This window comes from Squalius cephalus (assembly GCF_949319135.1).
Source record: "Squalius cephalus genome assembly, chromosome: 5".
Lineage (NCBI taxonomy): Eukaryota > Metazoa > Chordata > Actinopteri > Cypriniformes > Leuciscidae > Squalius > Squalius cephalus.
Genome location: NC_137126.1, coordinates 43364306 through 43384176, shown reverse-complemented (window position 1 = coordinate 43384176; position 19871 = coordinate 43364306). Strand labels below are relative to the sequence as shown.

General features: G+C 35.9%; 1 protein-coding gene across 4 annotated transcripts in view; it reads right to left on the bottom strand.

Annotated features, from left to right (window-relative positions):
- Window positions 1-501: 501 nt before the first annotated feature.
- The window catches only part of aifm3 (AIF family member 3), a 30077-nt gene continuing 10707 nt past the window's right edge, over window positions 502-19871 (bottom strand). For 3 of the 4 annotated variants that reach the window (XM_079872869.1, XM_079872870.1, XM_079872871.1), the window contains 18 exons: window positions 15612-15825; window positions 12847-12956; window positions 11927-12036; window positions 11422-11466; window positions 11225-11321; window positions 8872-8984; window positions 8626-8712; window positions 7556-7647; window positions 7338-7468; window positions 6162-6277; window positions 5077-5148; window positions 4594-4657; window positions 3965-4041; window positions 3604-3721; window positions 3394-3492; window positions 3189-3264; window positions 1550-1654; window positions 502-1271 (listed from right to left, as the gene is read on the bottom strand). In XM_079872869.1, coding sequence (XP_079728995.1) covers window positions 1229-1271; window positions 1550-1654; window positions 3189-3264; window positions 3394-3492; window positions 3604-3721; window positions 3965-4041; window positions 4594-4657; window positions 5077-5148; window positions 6162-6277; window positions 7338-7468; window positions 7556-7647; window positions 8626-8712; window positions 8872-8984; window positions 11225-11321; window positions 11422-11466; window positions 11927-12036; window positions 12847-12956; window positions 15612-15825 — 1769 coding nt within the window. In that variant the 3' untranslated portion in view covers window positions 502-1228. The remainder of the gene's footprint in view (window positions 1272-1549; window positions 1655-3188; window positions 3265-3393; window positions 3493-3603; window positions 3722-3964; window positions 4042-4593; window positions 4658-5076; window positions 5149-6161; window positions 6278-7337; window positions 7469-7555; window positions 7648-8625; window positions 8713-8871; window positions 8985-11224; window positions 11322-11421; window positions 11467-11926; window positions 12037-12846; window positions 12957-15611; window positions 15826-19871) is intronic. The other variant, XM_079872872.1, reaches the window with a different exon arrangement.

Genomic DNA, 19871 nt, shown 5'->3' with positions numbered 1-19871 from the left:
ATTTCCATGGACATTCCACAAGACATTTGAACTTGAAATGCTTAATGGCTGGGAGCATTGAATAAAAGATAGATGAAGTCTGTCAATAACATGTCCAGGTCATAGTTCATCGCTAAATCATGTTATATTTGAAATGTGTAAAGAAAATGACTGAAAGAGAAAAGTCACACACAAAAAAAAATCAATGTTATAATAGTAATAAATTAAACATTTCAGTAATGATAATGTGGGGGGAAGTGTGCTGAATTCTCATGAAAAAAAAAAATATATATATATATTATATATATTTATATATCCCTCTAAATTCTCATTACTGAAATAATTAAAAATACTGAAATGTGTAAAACAGTATGTTTTATTTATTAATTATATATATTATTTTTTACATTTTTTTAATGACATTGTGAAAATGTCGCAATGCAAAAAATATATATAAAGGTCCTAAAAATAGACTTCCTTTTCTTTTAAGCTATTTATATATATTTTTGGATTATGGTTTCGTGATATTCTCCCAATTACCATGTAAATTGTGATATATGGTATCTTATATTTGATTTATATTCATAGACATTGACATATGGACCTTGTTACCTTCCCTGAATAATAATCCCACGTTAAAATCCTTTGGGAAATTCTTAATGAAAACGAATGCCCTATGCATATGAATTATCATGCATCTGCTCTCTCTACATCTACAAACTGCCGCGAGCGAAGCTGCATGGGGCTGCATATTTCGATGAGAGCCAAACATCCCGTAGCCAGGCTAATCAGTAGCAGAGGTTCGGTAGAAAAAGTGCAGTCTTATTTTTTTTGAACGTTTTTTCTGGTAACAGCTATATACAAAGTCGCATGTACAAAATAAAATATGATAATTCCCCTTAACGGCTCTCCTGTGAACACTGTGTACAGGCAGATGCTTCATGCAAAAGCAGAGAGGCCCGAGTCGACCAATCCGCGAAAGAGAGAGAGAGAGAGAGAGCTGTCCTGTTTAGTACAGAGGGTAAAAACCAGGTATGGCTCATTTGTTAGCGCTGTGAATGAATCCAGGCCTGGAGAGGTTCCACCTCACGGGGACGACGTCCTCGGCACGGCCCAGGTGCTCGCTTTAGGACAGCGCACGTCTCCCATGTAGTGTCCCGCTTAACCAACTGCAGCTGCAGCACTAAGACTACATCTGGTACAGGAGATCGTCCGAGTTTGGCAAGGAAAACACACAATGTGCACGTTCTCACTGTGAGCCTTTGTCTATCAGCCATGACATGTCTCCTGTCCTGCAGAGAAAATAATACAAAGCAGATTTTTAAAATACTGTCTTTTCTAGCTAAGAATGATACAATGAGAGAGTTTGTGTCAGGGTTATCATTGCCTAAACTTAAAACTACTCAAAAAACATTTTTGGTCAATTAGATAAATGTAAAATAAGGTATAAATATTAGAGGAAAACTTGGTGCAAAAGTGCCAGATTTCATGTCTATACGTTGCTATGACATGTTTAAACCTTGGTACATCTATAGTCAGTGTTTTCTGTGAAACTAGAAAATGTACTTACTCCACGTCACGTTTCCTAATCGTCTTTCCAGAGCGAAAGACTTCGGCAACCCGTGACACAATGGGGTCGTAGTTCATACTGGCCACGGCTACCACCTCCTCACTCCTGTAATCACGGTGGATTAAACACAGAACACTGAGCTTCAGCAGCTGAACACTCAATACAACAACAACAATATAGTTTCATAGAAATGAAGACCGTACCGGTCAAAAGTTTGAAAACATGTAAAAAAAAAGTATCTTATGCTCACCAAGGCTGAATTTATTTAATCATAAATACAGTAATAACAGTAATATTGCAAAATATATTATTACAAATTAAAATAACTGTATTCTATTTGAATATATTTTAAAATGTAATTTAGTCCAGTTTTGAAAAGCTTAATTTTCAGCATCATTACTCCAGTCTTCAGTGTCACATGATCCTTCAGAAATCATTCTAATATGATGATTTGCTGCTCAAGAGACATTTTTTTATGATTATCATTATTATCAATGTTGAACACAGTTGTTCTGCTTAGTATTTTTGTGGGGGAAAAAACAAGTATAATCGTGCTATTTTCCTGATCTGTTTCTTTCATCTGTGATGTACATATATATGAATCGATTTTAGAAAATAAGAATGCAGATTATGTCTAGAAAAATCATCAACTCATAATCTTTGTGCTGATTAACATAGTGAGCAATATCCAAAACTAATAACAGAAATTACAAATTATTTAGTCCCTGCCACTCATTTTTAGAAGTTTAGTGTGACTTGAAATTCAAGATAAATAGAGTATAACGAATCAATAATGCTTTCTGTGCAAAACTAGTGTGTAAGGTATTAAAGTCATGTTTTCTGATCAGTTGCATCCATGAATATACTGTCATTAATAATGATAAATGCCTTGATCAAATACACTTACTTTGTATAGAATGCCACAAATTATTATTATCGTTATTATTATAAATAATAATAATTTATAAAAATACAAATATAAAACTTTAGTTGTTTATATAATTTCATAATTTAATCAAATCAAATATTAATAATAATAATTGTATTAAATTATAAATTTTAACAAACCAATAAAGAAATGAATTATTAATACAATAATAGTATTGTACTGTGAAATAAAAAAAACGAGTACATAATAATAATACATTTAGGGTCAGATTTACTAACACAGCACAAACCCTCTTTTGGCATTAAAAACCTACTGTCAGGATTTACTAAAGACATGCAGTGAGGAATTAGCGCTGAGAAGCCGTGGACAGGGTTCATTTTGCGGCTGACGTTATTGCAAATGCATTTGTAGGAGTTTCCCTTTCAGACGCAAAATGTATGGGAGGAAAGTAAATGAATCACGCCAGGTGATTTACTAAGGTTTGCTGTTGTCAATTTTACTGGTATTTGCACCATTATTTACCGCCCCAAAAAAGCATGTCTGAAACCAGACTCTAAATTGCGCTGCTCTTGGTAGATTGTCACTATGGAAATGATCCGGCTGCGTCTGTGTTCATTTTGCGCGTCGTCAGTAGATCTCGCTCAGAACTTTCCACTCCCATTAGCGCTTTTATGGAATTGCGTTCATGCTAATTTGCCCTGTTCAGTAAATCTTACCCTTAATGATTTAATAAAGATCAAATAAACTCACTTTGTGTAGAATGCCACAAATTTCAGCTCATCCAGATCTCCCTGGATGACGACATCGTCAAAGCCTTCTCCATAACCTTGACAACAAGATTTAAAGCACTTGAGATGCATCAAGGGAGCGCTGACGCTGAAACTACGTCAAACGTTCACTGAGTCTAGAGTGTTCTTCATGAAGTGTATTTTCAGTGCTAGAAGTTTGTCCTTACCTGCATATCGTATGCTTTTCCCAAACATGGCTGTCCAGAAATAAGGCACCGTTTTAATATCTGAGGCCTTTCCCATCATGCTAAGGGCAGCCACTCGACCTGCAGTGGAAGATGGAAAAATGTCAAAATCTCGTTCTCATTATGGTTGAATGAATGAAACATTATTTGGCATAAGCACATGGAAACATCCCAATGGGCTACAGGTCGTACCGTGTACATGAGCCATCTGCCAGTGGGGAATGTTCACCTTCTTATTGCTGCGTAGAGCTAGAGGAAAGGTTACCACGTCACCCCCAGCGAAGACCCCATCGATGTTCGTCTGCATGGTCTGAAAGGGTTAAAGGGGTAAGTTTACACACTATTATGACATTGTCCTTTGACTCATTATCATGTAATCCTCAAGGTCATCGCACTCAAACAACTATTTATCACTGATACAATAGAAATAAGTATGGGCAGATTAGCACAGCTTGCAGAAATAGACAGTTTGGTAACAGATGATAGTGTGTTATAACGCAGTAAGAGATGTACAGTACATACAGTGACATGCAGTATTGCAGAATGACTGAACCTTATTGACTGGGATGAATCCTTTGGAGTCCATGTGCACTCCGCTCTGCTTCAGGAATGCTGTGGCTGGACCCGAGCCTAAACACACACACACACTTATAATCAGGACCCTGACACAAACAAGTATTTCATAATTGTTTCTAGTTTTTATTGTGACAATTTACTGTAACCCACATAGTTTGACAACATGCCCCACTATAATGTGTTATGTATTTTTCCTGGGTGGGCAATAATTGTGTAAAAAAAAATATATTCATGATATATATTCAAAATTGATAATAATACGAAATGTTTATGCATTAAATCAGCATATTTGAATGATTTCTGAAGGATCATGTGACACTGAAGACTGGAGTAATGATGCTGAAAATTCAGCTTTGATCACAGGAATAAATTACATTTTAATATATATTCAAATAGAAAACAATTATTTTAAATTGTAATAATATTTTGCAATATTACTGGTTTTACTGCAGTTTTATCAAATAAATGAAGACTTCGTTTGAAAAATGTAAACATTTGTATTATGTATTTAATGTGTTATAGTCAAGACTACAATGGGACTTGCAACAGGAAATGAAGGGAGAGGAAAAAATGGAAAGCCGGATTTCTGTAATTTCATTGACTCACCTATGCCAATAACACAGACGTCAGCTCTTAACACTTTGCCACTTTTTAGAACCACTTCTTTTAACTATTGAAACAAAAGAAACAAAAAAAATATTTCAATTTCACATTTATGTTCTTATACTTGGCACTTTCTGACCACTGTGACTTCAAATACAGCATACAAATCTCATTATGTTATTTCTTTGGAAAGACAATATTTATCAAAAGTGTAATTTCATAACAGATCACAATTCAGCTTAATCTCAATTATACATTTACTTCACTGGCTGTGTGCATTGTCGTGTAACAAGTTCTTATATTTTAGCCCAGGGCCACTCCCATTAATGCAGTAGCTGTGTTAGAAAATATTCAAAGCTAAGCAGAGCCACTGTGAGAGCAAGTGTAATAAATCAATCTACAGGAACGAGAGAGAGAGAGAGAGGCAGAGAGACAGAGAGAGACCTACACTTCACTGAACTCCTGTTTCTCTCACTTTCATGATACCTGTCCATTATGCCCTCGCATCTCCCACACCTCGTTCAACATGTAGAACTTCACCCTGTTCAACTCGAACAGCTGAGTAGAGAAACAAAAAGAAAAGAATAATGCAATGAGGGAAATACTCCTTGAATATAATGTGGTTACAGCAAGGGATAAAATACAGTCAGTGAGTCATTTCACCCTGTCAGAGTTTATTATGACAACATAAAAATCATATATTTGATATAAAATGCATGAAACAGCAATGTAGGAAACTGATGGTGTGGGACAACAATCAGTTTTATAAAAGTTATTATACACACTCAAAACACTGGCAAAAGTAATGATCTAAAATGTATTAATTTAAACATGCTTAACTTTGCTATTATAAAATTAGTATTATAAAATGAATGCCTAAGCAAATACAATTGCTTTTCTATTTACTAAACTGTATTGTTTAAAAAACAATTTAAAACAATAATTTAGCTTTCTAAGCTTTCAAGGTTCACACTTCACCTTTTTTTAAGCATATCTTCATATTTATCTGTTTGTTTATTTAATTTTTGCTTTAAAATATACAGAATATAAGTGAATTAGATTTTTTTTTTAAATGTTATAATCTAGTGTTGCATTGTATAATGGGTATAATGGAACATTTACTTTCGACCCACGGCCCTCAATCAAGTTTGATGTTTGTCTCTTCATAGAAAAAAGTTTGGGCATATCTGATGTACACCGTTTAAAGATTACTATAAATGCTTATATACGTATACAAAGATTACTTAAGATGCTTAAATCTTAATACTATTATATGTTTAAATATTTTAATTTAATACTGTATATACTGTATGCTTAAATCTTGATATTATTCTTCATATATATTTTATATATATACTGTATATTCAGTCTCTTTCTGGATGGATGGATGGATGGATGTATGGATGGATGGATGGATGTATGGATGGATGGATGGATGGATGGATGGATGGATGGATGGATGGATGGATGGATGGATGGATGGATGGATGGATGGATGGATGGATGGATGGATGGATGGATGGATGGATAGATAGATAGATAGATAGATAGATAGATAGATATTCTCTCACCTTCATCAAAGCTTTCCCCACTTTCTCTCCGAGAGCTTTCCGGAATGGCACGGCCTCTATGCCGATCACAGACACTGAGTGAGCCTTATCTGTGAGAGCTGCAGCCACCTCCATACCTGAACACCGCACATCACATACTTTATTCTTCATAAAGTAGACCCAAAAAAGTATGTGGACACTTAAACCAGTTAAAATGTTTGAATCTTGTTGAAACAACTGACATCGGCAAACAAATGCTGTTTTTTTTGCTATGATTTTTAACCTCAACTGACGTCAAGGTGATTTTAGTGGATGTATGAAGTCAGTTTTCCTCACAGGAGATATCCATTCATTCATTTTAAAGTGTGGCTTTAAAGGGGTAGTTCACCCAATAAATAAATAATAGATAGATCACCCAATAAATAATTCTGTCATCATTTACTCACCCTCATGTTGTTCCAAACCTATAAGACTTTCGTTCATCCATATGAATTGATCGGATTAGTGCAAATTTTCTGAAGAGACGTGATCGCTTTATATGATGAACAGATTGAATTTAGGCTTTTATTCGCATATAAACATTGATCAATGCACATCAGATATGGTAAACAGAAGCTAAAGCAAGCTTGATTAATGAGGTTCATTCTCGTGTTATGCAGTACGTTTGAGTTTCCTCAAGAACCAATGAGGTTTGTTCTCGCACATCAAGCATGTTCGGTTGAGATTCTGTTTCTGTTCGCTGATCAATGTTAATAAGTGAATAAAAGCCTAAATTCAATCTGTTCATCATATAAAGCAATCCAGTCTCTTTAGAAAATCTGGACTAAAACGCTCGATTCATATGGATTAATTTTACGATCTCTTTAGTCTTTATGAACTTTTTGAAGCGTCAAAGTGGTAGTTGCGTAACTGTCAATGAAGGTACAGAAACCTTTTAGATTACATCAAAATATCTTCATTTGTGTTTCGAAGATGAACAAAAGTCTTACGGGTTTGGAACGACATGAGGGTGAGTAAATGATGACATAATTTTCATTTTCGGGTGAACTAACACTAAGTGTCTACATGCTTTCTGGAGCCACTGTATAGCTGAACACAAGAAATGTGGCAAGTGCAAATGACTAGTGACATGTAACTGAACGTATTCAACTAAACAGAGACTAAAAAACTGTATGTAAATTTTCCGTAAGCTCTCACCGATAAACGAGGTTCCCACAATGACGGCATTCTTACTGCTGGCGAGTGTAGCGATGCCGTTTGCATCCTCTGGAGTTCTGAGGTGAAACACATTTCCCACATCTTTGCCTTTGTAGCTCAGAGGTTTGGGTCTATAAAGATGAAGGATGAAACTTATTAATTCAACACATTTAGTTTAATACTCATAGGATCAATAGGTAGTCATGTGTGGCCTTTACCTGCTTCCTGTGGCAATGAAGAGTTTTCGATACTCCATTTTAAAACCATCCCGAAATATCACAGTCCGTGTCTTTACATCCACAGAAACAACCTATGAAGAAACATATGGCAGTTTATGTAATTCTGCATATACATTTGTAAAAATTACACATATTTACACTCAATTGTTGAGATACTGGGTCATATCACTAATTAAACGGTACCAAAAAGTATCATGGTATTCTTGGAGGTACACTCTTAGAAATAAAGATACCATGAGAGGGTTTTCTCAGCAATGCCCCTGAAACATTTTGGGTTCTCCAAAGAACCTTTCAGTAAACAGTTCTTAAAAGAACCATGTTTGAAGAAAATGTTCGAAATCTAAATAAGTTTGCTCCACTATAAAGAAGCTTTTGTGCAATGGAAAGGTTATATGGAGGTTCTTCATGGACCCATAAATGCCAATAAAGAACCTTCACTTTTAAGAGTGTACCATGAAGTATTTCAAAATACCATAGTATTACCATCTGATACCATCACTGTACCACCGCAGTACTTTTTTGTAATGGGCTGAAAGAGATTAGAATCATATTTATATTTTTTCCCCCAAAAAACGAAAAAACGTGCCTCAAAACTCGACAAATATGCCTATGCAATTCACTGCAGTTTCCAGCTGAAAAGAACACTAGAGGCAGTAAAACACCAACAACCTTTATTCCTTTTCAAACAAATTATGAAAGGGGCAGATTATCGTTTACAAAAGGCTTATTTTCATGTAGTTCCTTGTACAAAACTATGTTCTGACCTCAAAACACTTTTACACGATTGTAGAAGCAAGTTAAAATCGCATGGTTATCTCACGTTTGCTTTTGTTAACACTTTTAGCGCCACTCACCAGACATTTCATTTCCGAATCACCACGATACGTACAACAACCAATGTAATAAAACGTTGCCAGATTCACGTTCATCTGTTTCACTTACTGGACAGAAATTGCAGAAATGTCGCCACAGGTACGTTTTTCCAATGAGCCTATTTTTCCTCATTAAATGAAGTAAACCTTAGTCAATTTCAGGCAAAAGGGTCTCACCTCTTTCTCTAAAAGGATCTCTATGTCGTGCACTTGAAAGAAGTCAGAGGATCGCAACTGCAGATGCTCAGCTGTGCTCTCTAAAGACTGAAGAGAAAAGCATCAAATCAATATTATTATACCAGCTGCATTTTAACATATTTGAGGTCAAGAGAAACATTTATATTGGAAAAAACAGTTTTATGTTAATTTTATATTGTAAACCTTAAATCTCACACTGTTCTATGGACTGTTCTGTGTACAAACCTTACTCAGTTTAGGCCTGTCGTAAGGCAGATGTTTGTCCATGGTGCACATCACTATACGGTCTGTGAAGCCCTCCTGCCTCAGAGTCTCAGCGCACACCAGAGCAGCAGGACCTGAGTGAGAACATCAACAGAGGTCAGAGCAGGTGCTGACACAACCTTTTGAAGACCATTTGCTTTACTAATATCAGTTTTGACAGTAATTTCAATATCAAAAACTGACATTGTTAACATGCCACATGTTGTGATGTAAGTGTATGTGTAGTTTATTGAGCTGACTGAGATGTCAAGTTTTTTTGTGTGTGTGTGAAAGACTAGTGGCTGTCTTTATCTTGAACTCTAATCTGAATATAAATGCATAATTTTAGCCGATGCTTTGGATGTTTTCTCTTACATTTTATCTTTATTTTAACTTAGCAATCAGTCATTTCACTGGATTATGTTTAAAGAATGCAAACTTTGGACCTGTCTAGTCTGTAACAAATGTAGAAATTCAGCTCCTTATCTGCCATAAAACATGTATAAGAAATAAAAATAAAATCAGTTTGGGACAGGAAATTATATGTAAAGGAATGGCTCAGTGTGAGTCTTTTCTTTTGTCATGGCATGTTAAAGTACATTTCATGGTACATCATCAAGTTACGTCAACCACATGTAAATAGATTAAACAATATGAGCAGGAAGCAATTAATGTTTTACTGTGAATACTGTATATAACCCAGTTGACAAGGTTAGTGGACTGTGAAGCAACACCAGTAAGCTACACATGTATAGTAAGCTTTATAGGGCCCTATCTTGCACCCAGCGCAATTGACTTTGTACACCGACGCATCTATCATTCCTATTTTGCACCCGACGCACAGCGGACTTTTCCCTCCACAGACACACGTTGGTAAATTAGGGAATGAACTTGTGCTCCCGGGGGCGGTTCAGCGAAAAGAGGAGGCGTGTTCCAGCGCAAACGTTCCCTGGTGCTATTTTGCAGTTCCAGAAAACAATTCCGCCACAGACCAGGAAAAACCTAGTCTAAAGTCAGTGGCGCGTTTTCAGTGGCGTGTTCAGATGCTATTTTAAGGGCGCATGTTTGGCCATAATGTAGCGTGTGCACAACGCGCATTCACTTTGCTTATCTCATCTACACACAGACGCAGCACTTGCCATTTTTGCAAACCATACATAATTACAAGGAAAAATATTCCACATGAGGGAAATCATTGTTTTGTCCATGAAGATGTGAAAAAATAGGCATAAATCTAGCTTACACATTTACCCAAATTATTAAACGCCTGTTTAACCGAAGCTAATTTGGGTGTGTTTCTCCATCCCCATACAATGTCACTTCTCTGTCTTTTACGGCCCTGATGAGAACGTTGCTCTCCTCGGCTGTGAACCGCTCCTGGTGTGCGCCTGGCTAATCCGCCGTTATAATAGCAATCCGCCATGGAACAAGCGCGCCTGCTCTTAAAGGGAATGTGAGATGACACTCTGATTGGTTTATTTCACGTTATGCGCAAACCACACCTATGAGTAATGTAGCTTCAGACCAACCCATTTTACATTTGCGTCGGGCGCAAGTGTCATTTATCCCGCCGGTATAATAGCAACAGCGCCCGAGATCCGCCCAGTTACTTGTTTTTTGCGTTTGATACTTGCGTTTCAGATTGTTAAAATAGGGCCCTTAAAGGTTTACTACTCCAAATATCATAGGGTGAATCCAGTAAAGAGTTTCAGTGCAAAAAATGGCGTCAATATTCCCTGAAATCCAGTTTAATTAGACACAAGAGCTTTTCACACTTGAAATAGTTAACCCTGGGTCATTAACCGCAGGAATCCTGGGTTATCTTGCTTCACGTTTCACACTGCTCATAATTTAATTTTTCTCATGAAACGCTGAAGCAACTATTTATACAACACGCAGTGTTTCTGTGACTGTCTAAGCATGTGAACATGAGGCTGTTGGTTGTAGGTTTCTAAGCATCTAGCATTAACATTCTAACACTGTATCGTTTCACACTGTACAGGTTTGTTACAGCAAAAGCGATGCTAAGGGTTTCATAACCCCGGGTAATAAGTGGTGCTGACCCCACTTCTAAATTACAAGTGTTTAATATTCCTTTACCCGTGTTTAAAAGCAGGGTTTAGAACAATGATAGCCCAGGGTTAAGTCCAGTTTTAAAAGCCCTACTGTATATGTGCGCTATAACAGCACTGTGTCTGGAATACTTTAAGTAATTAATTATGATAAACATGCATTCTTTGAATGAATATGCACTGAGATTGATTCTTCTCTAGAACAACACTATCTAGTGAATTTGCCCCCATGTTAGTGCATTTTATAACATTATGGCTGCAACCTGATCCAATAATGAGAACATGGCTGAATCCAGTGCTGGAATTGATGACAGCTGAACATTTTGACATGGCCTTTGACCGCCGCTGAGTCTGAAGGGCCTGTCAGGAAACAGATGATTTCCCACACATTACCATTTACAACTGTTGTTAAATTTAACTCTCTTTACACACATACTCCAGACACAGAGAGACTCTTTACCTGCTTGTTTGCTCTTATTATCACCTTCTCCTTTTCGACTCTGACCTGAAATAATGAGGAAAAAAAATTGACATGGCAGATAATTACATAACAGTGGGATTATGAAAACACCCCCACTGTTTAGTGATGACACATACTGAGGTTCAGTTTCTCTCTTCTGATCAGCAATATGTACCACGTACTATGTCTTTTTGGGAATATGCTTCTTTTATTTATCAGTAGATTTCGTTCACTATTTGTGCATCAACTTGTTTAACTTTCACACAAAAGTCATGATTCTTATATTATCTTATAGCTGTATATTACTTCCATATGGAAATCACTTTGACTCATCTCTGACTGAAAACGGAATACTCCTTGCTTCCTGAAGATCTAAACATATAAGCTTGAATTGAATTGAATTCAACGATTTATCAATAAGTTCATACTTATATTGGTTTCTAAATATAGGATCAAAATTCCAAACTGCAAATACACTACAAATTAAAGTATATATTCTTGTTACCTGGAAGGTAGGCAAACTGTCTAGTCCAGGAAAATCCTCAATATCACCCGTAGCGATGTTAAAACATGCCCCATGCCATGGACATCGCACATGTCCTTTTGATAGCACGCCTAATAGAGAAGAATTGTTTTTTAATACACAGTATTACTGAAAGAACAATCTGTTTTGCTATGTGATAAGGCACAGGGTTCCTACACATTTTCCATTTCAAAATTCCATACTTTTCCAGACTCAAATTACTTAAAAAAAAAAAAAAAAAAAGTGGTCAAAATTTGGCTTTTATTAGGGCAGTACATTATATTTCAAGGCTTTAGGTCTGCTTTAACACACTCTATGGCGGCCAAGAAACCACACCGTGAAATGGGATGATGTTGCAATAGGTGGCTCAGTGTGCACTGTCTATGCTAAGTTTAATGGTTTCTCATGCGCACATGAAAGTCTGCATATTTTTTATTTTTGCAAACATCCTTTTAGTGGCTCTGTAATACAGTGCTAAGAATATCATGAGAAGAAACCCAAAACACTTATAACCTGCATTTTTGCATAATGAAAAAGTGCACCTTGAATTCAGTCGTGTTTGACAATCACTAAACAGCTGCCATGAAAACACACTTCTATGATAAATTTTTGTTCATTAAATGCTTAATTTTCTATTATAGAAAACTAAACAGGGGCAACAGTCTGGAAGTGCAAATATTTTTCCATACTCTTTCTTTTTTCCATACTTTTCCAGACCTGGAAATTACTCAAATCAAATTCCATACTTTATCATACTTTTCCAAACTGCGTAGGAACCCTGAAGGCATGTTTATTTAAGTAAATAGACAACATTCAGTTCAAATAGTTGATCTCTGAGAGCCATTAGTATCCTTAGCTATGGAATGTAGAGGACCAGGAGAGCTCCACAGGACGCCCCTCACCTTTGACCAGTGGAGCCCCATAATGTGGGCACTTGTGTCCCATTGCAAAGAATTCTCCATGTTCCTTAATGAGCAGAGCACGACCTGCCCCCAAATCCACCTCACGCATTCTGCCAAACACAACAGAACACATATGATCAGCACAGCTCTAACGTCCAAAACACAACTCAATACTGATGCATTCAAAGGTTACAACTGAAGTAAGTCATTTCTGCGCCACCAACAGTAATATCCGTAATACCTCTATCTCTAAGCTTTGATGACATCTATATGCTAGCGTACTCCTGGTATACAGATATACGCATTTAAAATGTACAATCTTTCTCTTCTTGGACCAAAGATATTGATGACAACATCACTTACTTTTGTCCAATAAAATGCGCTTAAGAATGAGAATGTCTGGCAATTAACAGTTTAGTTTTGCTGAGTTATGATGTAAAATAAAAGCAAATAGCTGATTTCATGGCTCAACAACTTATTTTAATAGGGAATACATTAAAATAGCAAAGAAAATTGTTCATCAAATTATTGAATTGGGTGTTAAGGGTCTCTGAATTTAAACATTATTTGAATTCTTAGTTGTGATGTACTAAAGACATCTACTCTACTCTCTTAAAGGTTGCTTTTTGGCATTCTATAAAGAACCTTCAACATCCATAGAACTCACAAATTATTAAACTCTTTAGATTATTAAAATGTTCTTCACACTAATGAAAAAAAGGTTTATTTAAGAACTGTTCACTGAAAGGTTCTTTTGGGAACCCAAAATGGTTAAATGGCAGTGGTTCCCAAACTGGGGTACACGCGACACAGGGGGTACGCGAACAAAATGCTGAGTTTTGCCGTTCATTTAATTCTACACCACCTTAAAATAACATTAAAACTGATTATTAGTAAAAGTGGGGTTTTAGCGCTTACTAGCATGAAGAACAAATTTAGACACAGCTGTGCATAGAGATAGATTTAAGACTCAAATTCTCTTCGATACAAAATGTGCCCTGTACGAGTTCTTATTTTTAATGTTATAATAGCTAAATTATATGAGCAAGAATGCAATTTTCCTGAATATATACATGATTACAAATGTGACACTGATTTTATACAACAGTTAAACTAACAAAAAAGGTTATATTAAGTGAAAAATTTTAAACACAGTATTGACAATATTGTTTGCTCTATTTTGCAACAAAATAATAGTTCCGACGAAAGCCACAGTAGAACTTTTGGGTGTCTCCAGGTTTCGTTAGTGAACGAATCGCAGCTTTGAACGAATCGGGAGAGTCAATGATTCAATGACCCATTCATAAATGCAGCCACTTGCTTCGTTACTGAATGAATAAATGAATTAATGACTCACTCATAAGACAGGCTTGCCGCCACAATACTGGCAGTTTTAATTTAATATTTAAAAGCATCACTCCATCACTTACCATCATTTCATATTTCTCTATTGAAAAAAATGTTGAATGTAAAACATTATCTCATAATATTATTCATGCCATTGTAATTGCATACTTGCCATCTCTATGCAGCATTAATAAACAGTGTGTGGAATAAATACATCTAGATGCAGCTTGTGCCATTGCAGTGCAAAGATGGCTTTTGTTGATACTGACTTAATTTGATTGAAATTATTGATTTAGTTTAATTTATTGCTTTATTTATTATATTAATAAATAAATTAATAGAATTTTAAGAATTTGACATAAAACATGACACATACATTTAAAAGGGTTAGAAAAACTTTGCCTTTATAAAGGTAATAAATGCACCTGAAAATCCATTTAAGGGAGCAAATATGGTCCCTTAATGGAAAAGGTGTGACTGCAGTCTAAGTGGAAGAAAGGGGGTACGCAGAAGGATTCTAAAACGTTTGGGAACCACTGTTTTATGGCATCGCTGAGAAAAAAACCCTTTTGTCAGCCTTTTGTAAACATTGTTTTTAATGAGTAAACAGCAAAATAATCAATCTTTCTTCATTATCTCTGATAATGACACTCAAGGATATGCAAATTCGGTATTGAGTGCAACAGCCAGGTCCCGAAAGTAAAAACTGCATTAATTTTCTCCATAAGCAAACTTATGGAACCTTATAAACCTTTAAAGACAGTCCTACTGTTCCTACTTACGAGGATGTTAATCCATGGTATTTGCTTCTGTTGAAGCCATCAGCCCACATAATTTCAACATATTCTTAAAATAATGTTTAACAGTGGATTTCGTGGTGAAAACTACATTACCAATGACGCTGTACAGAAAATTCCACGAAATCAGAGACAATCAAAACGGCCCAAAATAACTCCTTAGCTCCGCCCACTCCCATGAAGCACTGCGAATGAGGTAATCACGATCTCCCTACGCTCTCAAAATACTTAAATATTTGTATATATGTGCATATTTTATTGCAAAAGTTGTTTTTATATATAATCAACTTATATTTTATATATAATATAAAGATTATATATAAATGTTTTTTATATATAATCAACATTTTGAAATGAGTATCGTAGTTTCATATTTCTCCATGGTTTTTAATTTGATTATGCCGTTCACAATAATTTGTTGTTCATTCCCTCACTAAAGCCATTAAGTACACAGTCTTGTAGCTTTGTCTTTTTGTCCGATTTTCAAATACTTTTTTGCTTCAAATCAAATTTAATAATGTTATGATTCACCTCGTAGCTGGTTGGCTTGGTTCATGGCTTATACATTTTTAACAAAGACTTTTTAAAAAATCCCTATAGGAGCAATAAATAAAAACTTACTGTCCATTCTCAAGGTCTTTTACGTGGCAGACAGACGCCTCTATGAAATCTCTGTGTTTACGCTGCGGCCGCAGCGTCATGCTGTCCTCGTCGGAACAGTGTCCCAGAGATCCGTTGGGTCTGCATTCTGAAAATGGACTGGCCTTTCCATTAGGAGACATCAGGTCCACCTCCTTCTCTTTGTCCAAAAGATTGAGCTCAACTTTGACCTCTACTGCAAAAAAATTGCATGATATAAGTACAAAAGAGAATAAGACAAGATTCTATTCTTTAGATAACAGATCGATTTATTTGCTAAATTCAAATATAATCCCCTGTCATCTTTAATTGAAGCAATTAATATCAATTTAGTAGGATTTATATGTTGCCATATTGAACTCCCAAGGCAAATTATGTGCAATGACAAAATAGATAGCATTTTTAATATGTAGGTATCTCATTAAGAAACTAGCTTCAGACAGACATGTCATGTTTGATGTTGTAGCATCTGGACCAAGCAGACACACACAAATTATTCATTATATTTAATGAATAAACCAGCAAACTCACTCTCCCAACAAAGATCTATGAAACTCTCCCCAAAACTAACATCCCAAATGAAAGTTGTGACTCTCACTTAATTCTTGCTGAGAAGGAGAAATAAACCCTTTTAATCCTATATATTCTATATATAACCACTTGAGAAATGTATAAACATAGATTTTCCTTTTGTGTGGTTTGGCCTATGTATTCATTCAACTCTTTTGGATTAATGTTTCAGACTTGCATACTATGGTTAACCAAAATCACGTGTAGCATGTTTAGTCTCTATAAACTCCAATCTTCATCCCCCATTTGTTAAAGGTGCTCTAAGCGATGTTGGGTGACGTCACTTCTTGTTGACGTTCGAAGTGTTGTCAAACAAAATGGAGGCTAGCTCGACCCTCCCTCATCCTCTCCTCCACTCCCCACACCCCCCTTCATGTGCACGCGCACTAACACCCCCACCCCCAAATCATTGTTGTTGGTTATTGGCTGGAACACTGTTTGTTATGTTTCATGGTCCAGGTTGGGCCAGTTTGATTTTGTTGCCGTTTGTGGAGCCTGGGCTGTCTACAGAGACCACGTTTTTTTACAATGTGTTCAGGGGACAAGCAGCTAGCAGATAGTGAGGAGATGTTTGCTGTATGAGACAAAAAATGTTTCGCCTAAAAAACGTGTGACATCGCTTAGAGCACCTTTAATTTACATTGCATTTTGCTAACTTTGTGACGCATTAGTATTATAAGAATCTTGAAGATTCTTTTGTTAAACACCCAATCAAATTACAAGTTCAAAGGCCTGCTTGAACAAAAGGTCGTAAATAAATTCCCTTCAAAGGGAACAACTTCTTATTGGCTCACAACCCACCAGAGGGTGTGCCATCTTCACGCTTTAAAAATCACTGATCACAAGATCACGTTTTTACTCTCTTAGTCTCTTAGTCCCTTTCTGAAATCCTGATGTGAAGATGATGCTGAACTAGAAGTCTTCTAAGGATCTTCTAAGGAGTTTAATTCAAATGGGCGAGACATGCAAATATCAAACTTAATCTCATTATTTGATACATTAAGTATCCTTAACCGTTTTAAAGAAGGGCGTGTTAGAACTAAACTGATGATTTGCTCAAGGCTGTTGATCTGCTGAATTTCAAACAATGCTATAACTTCTTGCTTTCCTGTATTCTGCTTCAGCTCTCTTTCCCTTGGTAAACTGTATGCATGTATGTGTGTGTATGTTAGAGTAGTTTAAGTGTTTAGACTAAAATCTTGTTCATGTCACACGTAAAGTTGTCCGTGTTTCAAGCTCATAACTGGAGTCCCTAATCATGCAGATTTTGACTACTTGCTCTTAGTAGTACTGTAAAGTAAGAAAGACATTTCCCATGCCCCGGAAATGTAAATTTCTTAGAATAAATAAACAATCAACACTGATCGTTCACAGGATATACAGGTTAATTGATTGTAATATTAATTTACAACATGAAGTTAATTGCATTAACTGATCCAAATAGTTAGTTATTATTACTGATTATTAATATTTCTTTAGAGCTAATTTGCTACAATGTTTCAGAGCAAATTCAAGTGAAATTTAACCTAATATACACTTCAAAATAAAGGCCCCAAAAGGGGGTCTTCACAGCAACGCCATTGAAGAATTATTTCCGGTTCCCAAAGATCCTTTCAGTGTCTTAGTGTGAAGAACATTTTAATAACCTTTGGAAAGGTTCCATTGTTGTTAAAGGTTCTTCATGGAACCATAAATGCCAACAAAGAACCTTTTCTTTTAAGAGTGTATAAGTACAGTGCTTATTTCTGTAGAAATATCATAATAAGCTGGAGAAGAACACTGGAAAGTGAAGGACTATTTAATGTATACAGTCTTTATCGAAGGCGATTGTGCAATGTGCTTCCATTACAGTCCGATCTTGCTGGCTTTCTCTCTGGCCGGAAAAATGTGCTGAGGACCTGCTTCTTATGCCTTAATCACACAGGAATTCACACCTGCTGAGTGAAGCTTAATTAAAATCAATGGAAAATCATGCAAGATGACTGAGCCGGCAGAGGAAAGGAAAGAAAACTCGCCATCACAGAGCTGGCTCCAGACGCTTTGTTTTCAGTGTCAGAACAGAGAAAATAACATCTGACAGATCATTTAGAGAACATACTCCCCTAAGGGCTCATTTAATGGAAGAAACCACACTCAAAATCTCATTCCCTTATTTAGCCTACAAGAACAAAATTATCTATGGGCATAAACGACAATCATGAAATATGTGTAAGGTGTGTACATTTTAGTCGTTTCAGCAGTGGGCTTCAATTGAGCAATAGGTCCAGTGCTCTAATATCTACACCATGTTCCCATTCCCACTCTACCTTTGATCATTTTAATTTCAGTGACAGCTCAACAAAACGGGTTGAAAGGTTTTCATTAATTTGGATTTGGAGTCAACATCATCTACTAATGTTTTTTGTAGCAGTTTGAAATACTGATTACATACAAATAATTCTTAAAACACGGTACCATTTATGACCCTATGACTTACCATTGATAAAATGTAACAGGATACAGAAACATAGTAAAGTTATTTGGTGGATTCTATTTAGTGATTAATACAGGAAAAATACATTCAATAAATATATTAAAAAATAAATTGCATTTCATATTGCATTTCCCCATTTATTTACATTTTAATTTTCTTAATAATTATTATTGTTAAAACTTGCTTTTATCTCGATTAAAGTATTTTAAGACGTTTTCCTCAAAAAAATCCAGAATTTCTCTCACCTTCTTTTTAACTGCAATTGACATTTGACAATTTAAAAAAGTCTTAGTATGTAGTGCATACATACACTTTAAGGGTGTGTTCACACTCCTGGCATTTTAACACAAAACCTAAAGGCACAGATATGTTCACAACCTGATTGGTCGACTCTTATTACGTATAATTCATGATGGAACTTTCAGAACATCCAAAACAATGCTGTGTGCTGGCTGGGGTAAACGTGCTCGTTGTATGTGCGTATATGATGGTATTTTGACCAAACTCGTGAAGAGCTTATAAAAATGTGTAAATGAGTAAAAACAGCGTCAGAAATCCCTTCGTTACACATACAAATAAAGATCTGCGCGGATCTGATGCCTGTACCGAACTGTGATGGACATTTTGTCCTCTTTAGGGTCGCATCTTGTAACATCATGTCCCGTTTTTGGTTCGTTTACATTTCTTTGGTCCGTGTTGAACCGCACCAGAGTTTGTTTGAAAGTGGACATAGACCCATCTTTTCAGCGCTCTCGGTCCGCTTGTTTGGTGCGCACTTATTCACGCTTATTCAAATTAACCGCACTAACAGAGCAATCGCACCATAGTTCGTTTTAATTTAACCAAATATAGAACCATATATATACAGTATACTATTCTTATGCTGAACAAGGCTGCATTTATTTGATATGCTGATTTGGTGCTCAAGAAGCATTTCTTATTATTATCTTAGTTGAAACAGTTGTGCTGCTTGTTTTTTTTTCAGGATTCTTTAATGAATAGAAAGAACAGCATTAATTTGAAATAAAAATGTCTTAACTGTCACTTTTGATCAATTTAATGCATCTTTGCTGAATAAAATCCTGAACTTTTCCGGCCCAAATGGCACCATTTCTTGAGAATGACCTACATTCACTGTATTTGAGATGAAAGGAACCTTAATAGATTAACCTGCAAGAGCAGTTTGTGATAAAATCATT